Here is a 16,349-nt window from a genome sequence, read left to right as displayed (position 1 = left end):
CCGAACACTAGTATCTATCCGCTATAGAATGATTTTTTCTAAAAATCTTATCGACTGCAATCGGCTTATGCCATGGAGACATAGAAAGAGAGGGTTCTTAAACATCATCGCTGGTTGCTGCTTCTGCGAGAGCGAGCAATTCTGCTCACCAACAAAAGAATCGAAGAAACAAACAGTTATTTACTCTGCAGTTAAGTAGGCTACAGAAACCATAACGTATACGACCACCCTTCAGAACGAGACTCAAAATGAGTTGTCGCTCTTTTTATACATTTAAAGATAATTTGGTAGAGGTTTGGTTACTCTCGTCTCGAAACGCATTCATGGATATCTTTATGCAGGAGATTAAACTCAGATGGTTTATGGAACCTACTTCTTCTTTAATGTTTAACCTGTACTTTCTTTCAGACGCTTATACTCAGTAAGCAGACGTTACTGAGGTTCACTGCAGGGCACTTATTCGATCTGATATCCAATGATGTTAAAAGAATGGAAGAAGAGACAGTCAAGTTTTTTTTCTCAGCCGTTTTCGCAGTTCCTGCTTATGCAGGGGCAATATTCCTTATCTACAATTTTATTGGTTGGCAGGCTGTTACGGGTGTGTTCCTCATGTGTGTTCTCATGCCATACTTTGCCGTCTTGTCCCATGCTAATGCTAAGCTGCGCTTGCGCACAGCTACAGTATCCGATGAGCGAATCTCCCTAATGAATCAAGTAGTTTCCGGTATCCGCGCGGTCAAAATGCATGCGTGGGAGGACGAATATGGACGAAAGATAAAACATGTGAGAGGGTAAGGTTATTATCATCTTTATCAAGAAGTAGGCTCCAACAACTAGCTTAATTCATTCCCGTAATTGTTGACCCAGATTATTCAAACCCCGGAAATAGATAGCCACTTCATTAGCTAGACAGTTTAAACATGCCCCCCCCCTCCAAAAAAAAAGTCTTCGGACCGCTGTATGAGCCAATAAGAATGCCTTTTTCCGCAAAAAATAAGTGTCTCTTGTAACCCATATCATAACCGCAGGACTGTTCGGTCAGTTAAAAAATATCAGTATATACTGAGTAGATAGTGTTAAAAACGCACTCTGATAATGATCAGCTACTCAAACTCCGAATAGCCTTTGCAATTCACCTTCGAGCGACTCGCGCGGGATTTGCGCCCAAAAATATTGTAATCGTTTTTACCTTAGTGTCGGTGAAAGGGGGCGGATATCACCTCTACTTCAGATAATAGTCGATCATTATCATAAAACATCTCATCAAGTCTAACCTGTCTTCAAGTTAGTATTATTTTTTATACGCTGTTATAAGGGTGCACTTGCCGCTCGCTCACCTCATTAATATTACAAATTAGAGAGAACACTGACAACGAGCTGGTTCGACAGAATGCCCACATAACTTATGATAACCTTCTATCTTCAGAAATGAAATCAGGGTCATTTCGAAGAGGACGACCATTCAGTCAAGTATCGATGCCTTGTTATACAGTGCAACGCCACTGGCCACTCTGGTGTCAGTAATTACTATGGTACTTACTGGTCAGACCCTCACGCCTGCCAATGTTTTTATGCTGCTGTCGTTTATGGGTGTTATAAAATTGAGTGGCATGTTGAATATGACTGATGGTTTAATGGTAACGTATGACGCCTACGTTTCGCTCGGAAGAATCGAAGAATTCCTTCTTTTGGAAAATCTGTTAGAAGCCTCGGGGAGTGATGAAAGCAACGAGCCCCAACAAAAAGCGAAAAGTACCTCAAGTAACCAAAGTCGTAGTAACTTGAAAAAAGAAAAGGAAAATACGGAGAAAGTTTCCCTCCCTCGTGAAGCAACAGAAATAGGGCCCACTATACTATGTGTGTCAAATTTAAGCTACGCAAAAACGCATCGTGAAGATAAATTTATTCTCGAGGGTGTCAACTTCTTTGCACCTTCAAATAGTTTAACAGTCATCACTGGCCCGGTTGGAAGTGGTAAGTCTACTCTGCTCTCAGCGATCGCTGGTGAAATTTCGAACACCAGTGGGACGATTGATTATCAAGGTTCTGTCATTTACTTGCCTCAGACTGCTTGGGTGTTCTCGGGAACGATAAAAGAAAATATTCTTTTTGGCCAGCCCTTCGAGGAGTCCAAGTACGAAAGAATAATCGACGTCTGTGCTCTGAAAGAAGACTTTGAGCGGCTACCTGATGGTGATCAAACAGTTGTTGGAGAACGCGGCGAGGTTCTGAGTGGAGGGCAACAGGCGAGAGTAAGTTTAGCTCGTGCAGTTTATGCTGACGGAGATATTTATCTATTGGATGATCCACTGAGTGCTGTCGATATTAAAGTTGGCCAACACATCTTTAACAAATGCATCAAAGATCTCCTAGGGGATAAAATCGTTCTGTTTGCCTCTCATCAGCAACAGCACGTGGAAAATGCTGATCAAGTGATTGTGTTGTACAAAGGGCGTGTCATCGACAAGGGACGCTTTACTGAGCTGCACGAAAAAGGTGTTATCAATTCAACCGTTGACCCGCTCTATAAAGCAGCTCTGAAAGACAAAATGGATCCGTCTGAGCCGTTCTGCTGGGAGGATAAGGAGGAACAAGATGATAATGAAAAGTGCCAGATAATACATCCCCTGCCCAACGAAGCAAAGAGTTTGGAGATAGCAAAGGAGGATCGGGCAATCGGTGTTGTGACATCCAAGCTTTATTGGGACTATTTCAGAAGTGGAGCACATCCTTTGATGATAACTGGAATGGTTGGTTTAAGTCTCATTACTCAAGGTAAACTTATTGTTAGAGTGAGTTACCTTGGGTCAGGCCCTAATTTCTTTTATTCTATTTCGTGTAAATCATTTCACAATAACTATGCTTTTTACCAACAATACGCGTTATTTTTAGATTAGATGGTAGAGTTAAGAGACACTGCACAAATTTCTGACCATGTTCTTAATAACTCACTCGTACAAGCGCGAGGCAAGCGCGAAGAATGGCGAGTCACGCGCGAAAGGGAGAGGTGGTGTTTTTCTCCTCGCGTTTGCATTGCACTCGTCTCCACTCGCCTGAAAAAAGTTTACAAGAAAAAAAATCGCTCTGCAAACTAACTTTATGAGACCAAATGCAGTTTTCTAGCAACATTTATATGTAACATGGTTGACTGCTTCATTTTTTCTGTGGCGTTGTGATGTTTACAAAAACATTCCCAGGATGTAGTAGTAACTAATCCAGGCGAGTTGTCTCTGGGCCCAATAAATCTTACAATGTTCAACTGAATGATCATATAGAAATACATTTCAACCACTACATATCAATGATGTTTCTTTCAGCCATCATAGCTGCTCCAGACTTGTGGCTCTCGTTTCTTGCAAGGCTAAACCCTGAGGATCAGAAGAACAAGACATATCTATCTGTCTTCGCATGTTTGGTTGGCGCGTGTTTCACATTTACCATCGTTTGGGCTTATGGATTCTTGAATGTTTGTCTAAAGTGCGCCGAGCGCCTTCACGATAAAATGGTTGTGGCCATTTTACAAGCACCTGTCCTGTTCTTTGATTCAAATCCAGTGGGAAGAATCCTAAATCGCTTCTCCAATGATATTGGCTGCGTAGATGAGATGTTGCCCAAAACATTCCTGACGACAATGCAGATGCTCTTGGTGATATTTGCCCAAATTCTGGTAACAGTTTCCACAAATGTTTGGCTGATGTTTCTTGTTGTTCCAATTTCCGTGCTAGTCGTTTTTCTATCCAATTATTACTTAAAGACTGCCAGAGAACTAAAGAGGTTGGAGTCGATATCCCGAAGCCCAGTGTTTGCTCATTTTTCGGAGACCCTGAGAGGACTGGACACGATTCGTACGAGAGGAAGACAGACAGATTTTGTGGATGCACTTTACAGGTATGTGTGAGACATTGATTCAGTGTGTGGTGTCAGAGCCGATAAATGCACAGGGCACAAATGATATAATTGCTCATTTTCTATGAGGTATTTATTTTTTATCTACCGCCTATAAACGAAATTGTATTACGTGTCTCTTGTGATCCTATCTGGTATGTGCTGAGACACTGGTCAGCAAGTGGACCTTTCCGTATACGAGGCACGGTCGCGGAGTGAAGCTATCCGAAAGAAGCACGAAGGGCATTACTAGTGGTAAGACTACAGTAATTGCTCTGTGTGGTTTTCGACCTTCTGATAGGGTTTCAACAGACACATAATATGGACGGTCAATCATTAGGATCGCGCAACGCAGAAATTTCACGATTAATCAAAACTTTAACAAATTTATCGAATGTGATTGACAGTGTAAGTGTCATGCTCGTAATTAATCAGTGTAATAGGACAGTTGACAAGACATGCCTGCGTATAAGCGTATGCGCGCGCTGTTGTCGCGAATTTCGCTGAGTATTTTTTTATGAAAACGTATAATCGTTGTCTAGTTTCTTTCTCTAACTTTGTCATAGTTTTGATTAATTTTAAAGACAACGTCATGTCGTTGAATTCTGTCCTTAATAGTACTCGTGGTTAAAAAATCAGACTCCCGCTTCGCAGTCGTCCGCTTTTGTTAATTACTCTTATGATTACCGACCGAATTGGACTCCATTATGAGTTTAACAGAAAATACAGTCAAGTGCCACTCGTCTTCTGATAAATATTATACTTAATATGCAAGATGTAGTTGTGATAGTGAACAATCAAGAATTGGCTTTTTTGGAGAATTTACCATTTTTAATGGAAAAGTATTCATATCGTTAACAAATTCGGCTCTAGCGGCTTTTACTTTATCTGGGCGATGGAAAATAGCTAAGAATGAGATTTGGTTCCGGAAATGATCTTTCGGACAGTTAGCTAGAAGCTTACAGATGTTTCTTGGAGAGTAACATCTTTTTATGGGAGTGGGGTGTCGGGCGGAATTTGTTGAAGGGCTCCGTTACATTGTTAGGCCGAAGGAGACTCTGGTCTCACTTCGGTGTTCAGACCCAATGTAATCTCTTTGAGGTCTTTTTGGAGTGATTTTCTTAAAAAAATACAATTTGATGATAACAAGCCAATGAAAACAAAAGAAAAGATCACAAGTAGTGAAAGAGGACTTAACTTTTTAACAAGGAAGCGGTAAGGAGCGCAGTAAAACGCGTTCGACCAATAGGCGGTTGGTTTTGCGCAAGTTTGTTGAAAAAATCACTTATTAAAGTTATACAAAGTTGATACCATTCGGTTTTCTTGTCAGCAATCAATTGAAAAATGCCTTCATTATTAAACTTGTTACGATAAAAACTCGTCCCCTCAGATATCAAGATGTTCATAATCAGGCGTACATTATGGTGATGGCCAGCGGTAGGTGGCTCGGTGCACGTTTGGATTGTCACGCTTCCTTGTTAGTCGGTGCAGTTGCTGTGGCTGCAATCTTGGTATCTCAAGATGCCGGTAAGCTTAAGATTCTTAGTAACGATTTTGAGTCTTTGTATGTAAAGTAAGAATCTATATAGTCGTGTATTAGCACAGCATGAACAGCTGAATAATAAAATTAGTATGAATATACGTGCTCTGTCATTAACGGGTGGTTTTTAAACACGACAGAAACGTGAGAGTCACTCGGGTGGCTAAAGTGCTAAGAAAACTATCCAGGCTAGGTAACCTAGCTCTGTGAAGTTTTCGTTATATGTATATGGACTTAAGTTCCAATTTTTCTTTTCAGCTTACGCTGGTCTCGCTCTTGTTTACGTCATCCAAACTCTGACCATGACTCAATACGCTGTTAGAAAAACCTCTGAAGTGGAAAACTACATGACGTCAGTTGAGCGAGTTATGACCTACACTAAACTTGACCGGGAGCCTGGATACAAGGAAGAACGAACACCCCCAAAAGACTGGCCTCGGAGAGGAAGTATTGTTTTGAGAAATGTTTCATTGACGCACTATCCAGGGGGGCCTCAAGTGCTGAAGAACATCAATCTTAGCATCAAAGGAGGAGCAAAGATCGGAGTGGCCGGCCGAACGGGAGCTGGAAAGTCATCTTTTGTAGCAGCTCTCGTGCGCATGCCTGATGGTGATGGAGAGATAATCATCGACGATGTTCCAATTAAAGAGATAGACCTCCAAGAAGCCCGACGAGGTATCTCGGTTCTTGGCCAAAGTCCTGTTCTTTTTAGCGGATCTTTGAGGAAAAATCTAGACGTTTTAGACAAGTTTCAAGACGCTGAAATATGGCAGGCTTTAGAGGATGTGCAACTGAAAGATTTTGTCGGGAGGCTTGACGCCAAGCTGGATCACGAACTGCTGGAACATGGCACTAATTTGAGTGTCGGAGAGCGGCAGTTAATTTGCTTGGCTCGTGTGCTGCTACAACGAAGTAAAATCGTCGTCTTGGACGAGCCAACTGCACATGTTGACCCAGACACAGAGCAGACGATTTGGAATGTAGTGCGGGACAAACTGAAGAAATCCACTGTCATCACTATAGCCCACCGTTTGAACACGATAGAAGACTGTGAGAAGATTTTGGTCTTAAAAGATGGAAAATTTAAAGGATTTGACAAATTTGATTGAATAATGAACAATAAGTGATAAGCGTTCTAAGGTTGAAATACTTTGACTGTCACGCATGTCCTGCAGAACATTAGAAGTTATACAGATTATAATCTTCTCCAGAGGTCTAATTTTACACATTGGAAAAGAATTACATTTGATGTTTTGCTCGGTTTGACTCCAATGCATCTTTAAAATTTCTCTTGCTGTCATGTTTCGGGGTGTCACGCAACGTCCATTTTCCCGTGGGTCTGAAGTCATATTATGGTAAGAACAGAAAAACCGGCACACTAGGCGCAGGCGAGTGGTCACTGATGTTCCTACTGCTCTATTACGTCCTCTGTGATCTATTAATGAACAGACCCACCATAGCACAGATTACATTTGTTTTATGTGATAAACAAAGCAAAATTTTTCTCATGTGGACGTCAATTATCCGTCTGTCCCCCAGATGATCATATGTAAAAAACCAATGTAGATGCCTTAGGACCAACTTACGTGCGCCGCTTACCACCCAACGCAATGCACTCAAGAAACAAGATAGCAGTTTATTCAGAAATAGGAAACCGTTCAGCTGCGTTGCTATGTCCAGATTTAGGGCCATATATCAGAGTGTAATGGGTGTAAATTTAGATCTCCTCGGGTGAGCATATAAACATTAATTCACGTTGGGTATAAATTTAGATCTTCTCGGACAAGCGGATAGAATGAGAGGAGATGCAGGTCTACGAGATAGCGGCACAGATTAGTTAAATTCCATGTAAGATAAATAACTCATTACAGTCTCTCCTAAACATATTACCTCAAAGATGAATAATCACTTATAGCATTATCTGCTTTCGCGCGGACTTGAGACGCGTCCAAACTAACTTTTCTCAGAAAACTTTTCCACAATGTAGTGGTAGTAGTAACCATAGGTTAAATAGTTGGAAACCATAGGCTTTGAAGGTGTGGGCAATGGGTGGCGGGAAAACCTATTATTTACATCTGAAAGCCGCGAGCAAATAAACTAAATTTTTAGTTCAAATGTGCATTGCATTAACCATAAAGCGTGACGTGACACTATCTGCTTTTTCGTGTATCGAAGTGCTCAGGAAATGCAGAAACAAATTTGACGGTTTAGTGAACGAAATGCTTTTTATAACAGCTTTAAAGCCAAATCTCAACGTGCAATCAGACTCCATTCGGGCGAAAGTATTTTCATAATCTTCGCACCCTTTGATGTTAATCTTTCACGTTAATTATTCGCGCCAAAATCGCTTTAAATGCTGTAATTTGCATGATCTTAAATATTTGCGAGGGTTAGGATAACCCTAAGCAATTTAGACCTTGATGAAGGGGTCATGAACACTCTGAAACGTCGGAATTTATGTTTCGTTTTTCGTCTAAATACGCACTTGATTGAGACTAAGAAAAATCTCTCAATAAAATTAAATTAACGTTTATCTCCCAGAATCATTGTTAATAGTATTTTGGGCGTGAATATTTCTTAGGTAATGTAAAAGACACGCAATGTTAAAAAGCACGCGATCAGTGACTGAATCAACTCTTTCTCGCAGTTGCTGGTTTGGTTACATACAGCTAAACTTAGTGATCAAATGATAAACTGCTCGTAATCGTGTGCGTAGTTCACTTATAAAGATTATCTTCACTATCGAGCCGATAATAAGGACAGTGAGTAAACTGAAATGGCGGGAAAGAAATTCAACTGAAGAACCTCTTAATTGTTAAACAAATTCTCCCTGCCAGCACATCAGGAAATGTTAAGAGAACAGTATGGAGAATATGCATACTGATGTTGGGGTGTAAAGGGACATCACGTAATCAGTTTTATATTTTTAGAGTTTTGCTTGAATATGTGATTGCGGTAAGTGCAAGTGCCTAGTAAACATTATTCTACGGTCATCTACTCTTCCACCTTGGAGGGTGCCTTGTGTACACAAAAATTAAAGTTCAGTGCCTTTAGTAGCTTTTTCGGCTACAAAGATCTACAAAGATCGACAAAGAACAACAGCCACGCCAAAAAATATTTTTCATGAAAGACACCTCTACAATGGTAGGTATACACAACTGACATGTTTGAGTAAAGCATGTCTAGCATTAAGGTGTGATTGTCAGTTTGCTTTTCATTACTTGCAAACAGCTTTTTTCTATTAGCTTTGAAAATTTCTGTATCCTCGCTTTCGAAGAAAATCATTTCCCATGAACGTTTAAACATCAAAGACATAAGCTACCAGCAACAGGTTTTTCCATTGTTTCACAACATCAGATTCTCTTCACATTTTTTTGTTATATTTAAAAAGCATAAGAAAATTTGAATCATTACAATATAATGAAATCCCCCATTTTAACTGTTTTAGTCCCACTAGTGACCTTTACAGAATTTCTCCATACAGCAGACGAGTAATGAGAAAAAAGAAAAATATAAATTAGGGAGAGTTGGTTGATCCAAATGCAAATTCTCTAACCTAACATCACATAAATTGTATGGCAGACAGTAAAGAGAATTACTAATGAAATCTTGAAAGTTAAAGGGTTATGTAATCATATGTACCAGGAAATAAATGTAACATACTTCAGTAAAGTGTTCTTATCTACAATGAAGTTTCAAACTCATTGAAGTTAAGTTGACGTCATGATTCAGATTTTAGTTTAGGAAATGTGTAATATCTCTTTACATGGATGAAAACAGCGGAAACCGGACTCTCCATGGTGGCGTTGTCTTTTTGCTCGTAAATCAATCCGTTATACTGGAAGTACGTGGATCTCAATACGAAGGTCAAAAGGTCAGCGATCTGTGCAGGCGTTAGCGTGGTGCGGTCTGCAAAGAAAGGGCCATTCTCGAGTTTCTGCGGTGCGGCCTGTACAGCGGCGTCGATAGGAACGTTGGTAAACAGCGACTCTACGTCGAAAGATACCATGATCTCGTTGTCTAGGATCGTCTCATTGCTGACGGTGGATACGAAGCGAGCTGAATTGGTTACCGTTTACTGTTAAAGGAGACAAGATGTTGGTTAGGTAAGCGGATAAATCATATGCAAAGGTGTTTGCGCACGACACAAGAGGTCTTAGTGGTACATCGGCCTTATGAATCTTCGGTTAACCGTTGATTCTAGGCGGCTGTTTGTGTCGGGGTCTGATCTTGTTGCAAACGGCGTCTGATAGATATCCGCTTCGCTTCAAGGTAAGCAGCTTTTCCGACAACTTGCAAGTCAGACAGTCTGTCGGATCTTTATTGAGGAGCTGGTACGGTCCGTTCTCAATAAGCGTAGACATCTTAGCTCGGTAGGTGTCGGTATCCATGACTACGCTAGCGCGCCCTTTGTGTACTGGGAGAACCATGATGGACGCGTCTTCTTTCAGACTTTTAAGTGTATCTCGCATCTCCTTCGTGATGTTAGCCTCTGGTGGTTCTGCCTGTTGAAGGATACCGTTAACAGCTCTTCCAACAGTATCTGCTTGTTCGGCGTCGAGTAGTCTTACGGCTGCTTCGACCTTGGCGATGATCTCTGTGGCAGGAATATTCGCAGGAGTTACGGTGAAGTTCAGTCCTTTCTTCAGTAGGGCTTTCTCGGCATCGCTAAGGGACCTAGAAGATAAATTAATAACCCAGTTAGTTTTGTCAACATACGGTGTATCAACCGGTGACACAGCCGCCTGTATCCACGTGTAGCCAGGCTACGTGGACGATACCTTTACCATCCTGGATCACGGAAACGTGGATGACTTCTTACAGCATCTAAACAATCAGCAGCCTTCCTGGACACCGCAGTTTTAAGAGAACCTGACGGCCGCCTCACCACCAGCGTATACGGGAAGCCCACGCACACCGATTAATACTTAGTGTATGATTCACACCACCCTCGATCAGTAAAACGCGATATTGTTAGTTCGAGCTAAGTAAAAGCTGCAAAATACTGAGAATTACTGTTCAAATACAACCTCAGCTATTTTTATCTCCCGCTCAAACGCATGTTGCTAATTATTTGCTTACTATCCTCACATTTATTAGCCCACGTGAACCTCTCGTGTAATGCCAAACAGTGTGCGCGCAGTACGCTGCACTTAGTATCGGCACTGGAGTATGAGCACTTCAATGAGATCTACTGTTGTCTCCTGGCACTAACGGGGTATCCTATTAACGCACACAATCGCGCCTGCGCATTACTTTCTCCTTCTCCCTTCCATAACGTAATGGCTAAGATAGTGCCTGCAATGCAGTTAGCCGCGCATGCTAAAAGTAGCACCTTGTGCGGAGGCCCGTACAGTGTCAAATCGAACTTTTTTCGGCTATGGTTTACTACTATTTTGTATAACTATGGGGCTACGCTGCACGCGCTGTGTCAAAGAGGAGTTCAAAAGCTCCGGAAGCCCCCCCTCCCCCCCCCCCTTACCCTACCACACCCCCTCACCTCTTACGAACAGCGAACTTTGTGTCTCACATTTAGTTATCCTGACAACTGAGCACGAACACGTTGAATCGGAAGCTTATTCTGTAAGAGTTTGATACACATTATTTTCCTGACGGAGTTTTCTGTAGCATCGTTCCTCTTCGTTTCCTCAAACCAATGTCGCCGCAATGGCCGGCAAGCGAACCTTTATGTAAGAGGCAAGGTTGAAGAGCAAAGCTTTACGTATCCTCATCAACGGTAAGCCATGTTTTTACTAATTGGCCGTCTAAAAGAGATTCTAAAGTAACGTTCTGAGTTTTAGCCCTTCGTCAGAGCGAAGAAAATCACATATAAATGTAAATCAAACTAAGAATAATTAACGTATAGTACAGTTCCCAACACTCTAGCAAAACCACGAAGTAATTTACAGTGATCATTTTGTGGACGACAGCGCCTTCACCTTCAGAATACTACTTTTAAGTCCACGTTTATCTCCCAGAGTCAATTTTAGTAGAATTTTTGGGTGAGTTTTTTTAAACAAAGTGGTCTATTATGACAAAACATGGCGTTTTTTGTCGTTTTCAAGCGGTAAACCTGTTTCGAGCGGTAAACCCGTTATTTCCCATGGATAACCACTAAATGATGGTTCTACTCGGAATCTTAAATTGCAAATTTACTGCGCCAAGGTTTTACGGATGTAGACAAGCTGCATTTTGATGCCTGTTTCGTGAACAGATAACATGATAAGTTTATTATCATCAACATTTGGTTGAGGAGCCCTCGTCAGGATGAAAATTATCGTCGCACGCATTTATCAAGCGATGGATTAGCGCTTAAAGTTACGGGTCTCAAAGTGCTTGGTTTCTGTGTTTATAAATTGAATACACTTCACTCACAGAGTGCATCCCAGCAAAAGGGAGTACAATGACATCTACGGTATGACAGGGAAACCTTAGGAGAAGGGGAGGGTGAGTTATAATCGCTCCCACGGAAAGCAGTGATAAGTCTAGAGGGTGATGTCACTTTTGAGCAACGTTTTTGTTTTAAATAATTTTTATGCGGGCTAGTCCAGAATCATTGCAAGTCAAGTTTAGTGCGATTGAAATTAAGGTCCAGTTTACTATACTGCTAGAAAACTTTGAGCAGGACTTCAGACTTTTAATGAACGATTTGTCAAACTTATAAGAACGAAAAAATGTATGGCGCGGGACTATTAAGATAACAACTGAAGCCGAAAATTTCGTTATGAACCATTAATTAAAGTTATGCTGCGGTTCATTCCTCAATGGAAAAAATTTCCAGACAACATTTCCAAATCATTTCTAGCCAAAAAAAAAAGGAACGAATGTTTTCCGCTCACATTACAACGGTCGTCAACGGCGGCAGACAGATTTGAATGGACCTTGATCATGTAATTACAAAGAGCTTAATTAAACCGCCAAAAAATTGAAAGAGCATTGATGTTAGCTTTTTCACTAGCTCGCAGAATTTTTCTACTAAAAAACCAGTTAATTTTTAGAATTGGATGACATTTTTAAACAAACACTCTGATTCTCTTTAGAGGTTTCAAGGAACCATTCAGCGGAACTTTGGAGAAAATCTCTGACTGCCGGGCATTTAGCGTTTACGTCGCCGTGCCCGGCAATCTGATCAGAAGCGTTGACAACCGAACAATATTACAAGCTCGAAGAATTTTTCCACTAAAAGAGCAAGATAATTTTTGGAATCGCTTAACAATTCTGAACAATCATCTGATATTCCTACGAAGTTTGAAAGAACCTTAATTTTGGTGGAAATTCTGTGAAAAATTCTGACTGCCGGGCATTTTGTCGTCTTGAGAGGTCGTTATTAAAACATGGAATGACCTAGATCCATCTAAAACCACCTACATCACCCTAAAACCACAAAAACCACCTGAAACTACGTTCAGAATACTATTTTTATCCTTTTGAGGCATTTTTGTGACAATTTTGTTGACAAATACACACAGGAAATGTCGTCTTGTTATGCAGGTTCCCATTAATAACGAAAACCAACATTATTGAAAAAGAAGTCACTGTCTGCAACATTTGCCCATCCAACGGCTCGCATGAAAGTATTGGAAAAACACAAAGAGGGAAAAACACAAAGAAAATTGTTTACTCAGGAGCAGCAGGAAGAGCCATAGGGCTTTTTGAGTAATATATAGACTACGTTTTCGAGGTAAGTGTTTTCGAGGTCTGCTATTTTCAACGTCTGATAGAGGTCAACGGAACACCTAGTAGGTAGTGGGAAATTTGATGAGGTTGCGTAATATAACATCAGCTGTGATGTGTTTCATTGATACGGACACTCGAACAGTGTCAAGTCCAAACATTTTTCGGCTTGATGGGTTACTACTATTTTGTATAACTATGGGGCTACCTTTCGCGCGCTGCGAGCTCCGCTATCACAGTTTCTCCCGAACATTTTACATCAAAGAGGAGTTGAAAGGCTCCAGGAGCCCCCCCCCCCCCCCTTACCCTACCACACCCTTGCACCCCTTACGATCAGCGAGCTTAGTGTCACACACTTCGTTGTCCTGACGACTGAGCGAGAGCATGTTGAATCGGAAGCTTACTCTGTAAGAGTTTGATACACATTATTTTCCTGACGGAGTTTTCTGTAGCATCGTTGGTAAATCCACTTTTATCTCTCAGACTCAATGTTAGTGGAATTTTTGGGCAAGTTTTTTGTGAAAAAAGTGGTCAAACAAAACATGGCGTTTTTTTGTCGTTTTCCAACTGTAAACTCGTTATTCCCCGTAGGTAACCACTAAATACCGGTTCGACCCGGTATCTTAAATTGCGAATTCACTGCAGCAAGATTTTAGGGAAGCATACAAGCTGCGTTTTGATGCTTGTTTCGTGAACAGATAACATGATAAGTTTATCATCATCAACATTTTGCTTAGTGAAGAGCCCTCGTAATGATGAAAATTATCGTCGCACGCATTTGTCAAAGGGATGAATTAGCGCTTAAAGTTACGGGTCTTCAAGGTGCCTGGTTTCTGTGTTTATAAATTGAATACACTTCACTGTCAAAGTGCATCCCAGCAAAAGGGAGTACAATGACATCTACGGTATGACAGGGAAACCTTAGGAAAAGAGGAGGGTGAGTTATAATCGCTCCCACGGAAAGCAGTGATAAGTCTAGAGGCTGATGTCACTTTTGAGGAACGTTTTTGTTTTAAATAATTTTTATGCGGGGGAGTCCAGAATCAGTGCAAGTCAAGTTTAGTGCGATTGAAATTTAGGTCCAGTTTACTATACTCTTAGAAAATTTTAATGAATGATTTGTCAAACTTACTAGAACGAAAGAATGTATGGCGCGGGACTATTCAGATAACAACTGAAGCCGAAAATTTCGTTATGAACCATTAATTAAAGTTATGCTGCGGTCCATTCTTCATTGGAAAAAATTTCCAGACAACATTTCCAAATTATTTCTGGCCGAAAAAAAAAGGAACGAATGTTTTCCGCTGACACTACAACAGTCGTCAACGGCGGCAGACAGATTTGAATGGACCTTGATCATGTAATTACAAAGAGCTTAATTAAACCGCCAAAAAATTGAAAGAGCATTGATGTTAGCTTTTTCACTAGCTCGGAGAATTTGTCTACTAAAAAACCAAGTTAATTTTTAAAATCGCATGACATTTCCAAACAAACACTCTGATTCTCTTTAGAGGTTTCAAGGAACCATTTAGTGGAACTTTGGAGAAAATCTCTGACTGCCGGGCATTTAGCGTTTACGTGATCGTGCCTGGCAATCTGATCAGAAGGGTCGACAACTGAACAATATTACAAGCTCGAAGAATTTGTCCACTAAAAGAGCAAGATAATTTTTGGAATCATTTAAAAATTCTGAGGAAGCATCTAATATTCCTACGAAGTTTGAAAGAACCTTAATTTCGGTTGAGATTCTGTGGAAAATTCTGACTGCCGGGCATTTCGTCGTCTTAAGAGGTCGTTATTAAAACATGGAATGACCTAGATCCATCTATAACCACCTACATCCACCTAAAATTACAAAAACCACCTGAAGCCATGTTCAGAATACTATTTTTATCCTTTTGCCGGAGGCATTTTTGTCACAATTTTGTCGACAAATACAGACGGAAAATGTTGTCTTGTTTTGCAGGTTCCCATTAATAGCGAAAACCAATACTATTGAAAATTAGGTCAGTGTCTGCGACATTTGCCCATCCAACGGCTCGCATGAAAGTATTGGAAAAACACAGAGAAAATTGTTTACTCAGGAGCAGCAGGAAGAGCCTTAGGGCTTTTCGAGTAATATATAGACTACGGTTTCGAGGTCAGTGTTTTCGAGGTCTGCTATTTTCAACGTCTGATAGAGGTCAACGAGACACCTAGAAGGTAGTGGGAAATTTGATGAGGTTGCGTAGAATAATATATCAGCTGTGATGTGCTTCATTGATACGGACGCTCGTATGGTGTCAAGTCCAAACAATTTTCGGCTTGATGGGTTACCACTATTTTGTATAACTATGGGGCTACCCTTCGCGCGCTGCGAGCTCCGTTATCACAGTCTCTCCCAAACATTTTACATCAAATTTGAAAGGCTCCAAGAGCCCTCCCCCCCTTACCCTACCACACCCTTACACCCCAGCGAGCTTAGTGTCACACACTTCGTTGTCCTGACGACTGAGCAAGAGCATGTTGAATCGGAGGCTTATTCTGTAAGAGTTTGATACACATTATTTTCCTAACGGAGTTTTTTGTAGCAACTTTCCTCTTCATTTCTTCAAACCAATGTCGCCGCAATGGTCGGCAAGCGAACCTTTATGTAAGAGGCAAGGTTGAAGAGCAAAGCTTAACGTATCCTCATCAACGGTAAGCCATGTTTTTAATAATTGGCCGTCTAAAAAAGATTCAAAATTAACGTTCTGAGTTTTAGCCCTTCGTCAGAGCGAAGAACATCACTTAGAAATGTCAATCAAACTAAGAATAATTAACGTATCTTATAGTTCCCAACACTCTAGCAAAACCACGAAGCAATTTAAAATGATCATTTTGTGGATGACAGCGCCTTCACCTTCAGAATACTACTTTTAAGTCCACGTTTATCTCCAAGAGTCAATTTTAATGGAATTTTTGGGTGAGTTTTTGTAAACAAAGTGGTCTATTATGACAAAACATGGCGTTTTTTTGTCGTTTTCCAACACTCAACCTATTTCAAGCAGTAAACCCGTTATTCCCGTGGGTAAATCCACGTTTATCTCCCAGACTCAATGTAAGCAGACTTTTTGGGCGAGTTTTTGTTAACAAAGTGGTCTATTATGACAAATTATGACGTTTTTTTGGCGTTTTCCAACGGTAAACCCGTTATTCCCCGTAGGTAACCACTAAATACTGGTTCGACCCGGTATCTTTGCGAATTTATTGCCTCAAGATTTTACGGAAG

The 16,349-nt window shown here is 40.8% G+C and overlaps 1 protein-coding gene and 1 pseudogene across 1 annotated transcript; one reads left to right on the top strand and one right to left on the bottom strand.

Annotated features, from left to right (window-relative positions):
- Positions 1 to 441: 441 nt before the first annotated feature.
- Positions 442 to 7,996, top strand: LOC149036669 (ATP-binding cassette sub-family C member 4-like). Its single transcript, XM_089188646.1, has 5 exons — positions 442 to 791; positions 1,427 to 2,775; positions 3,318 to 3,888; positions 5,276 to 5,412; positions 5,684 to 7,996. The coding sequence occupies exons 1-5, from the start codon at positions 490 to 492 to the stop codon at positions 6,532 to 6,534; spliced, it is 3,210 nt and encodes a 1,069-aa protein (XP_089044772.1). The 5' UTR covers positions 442 to 489; the 3' UTR covers positions 6,535 to 7,996.
- Positions 7,997 to 9,146: 1,150 nt separating this feature from the next.
- On the bottom strand, positions 9,147 to 13,485 carry LOC149036668 (uncharacterized; annotated as a pseudogene).
- Positions 13,486 to 16,349: the final 2,864 nt, after the last annotated feature.

This window comes from Pocillopora damicornis, chromosome 12, assembly GCF_964200805.1.
Source record: "Pocillopora damicornis chromosome 12, jaPocDami1.2, whole genome shotgun sequence".
In the NCBI taxonomy this organism is placed as follows: Eukaryota; Metazoa; Cnidaria; class Anthozoa; order Scleractinia; family Pocilloporidae; genus Pocillopora; species Pocillopora damicornis.
This window is presented reverse-complemented; position numbering and strand designations above follow the sequence as displayed.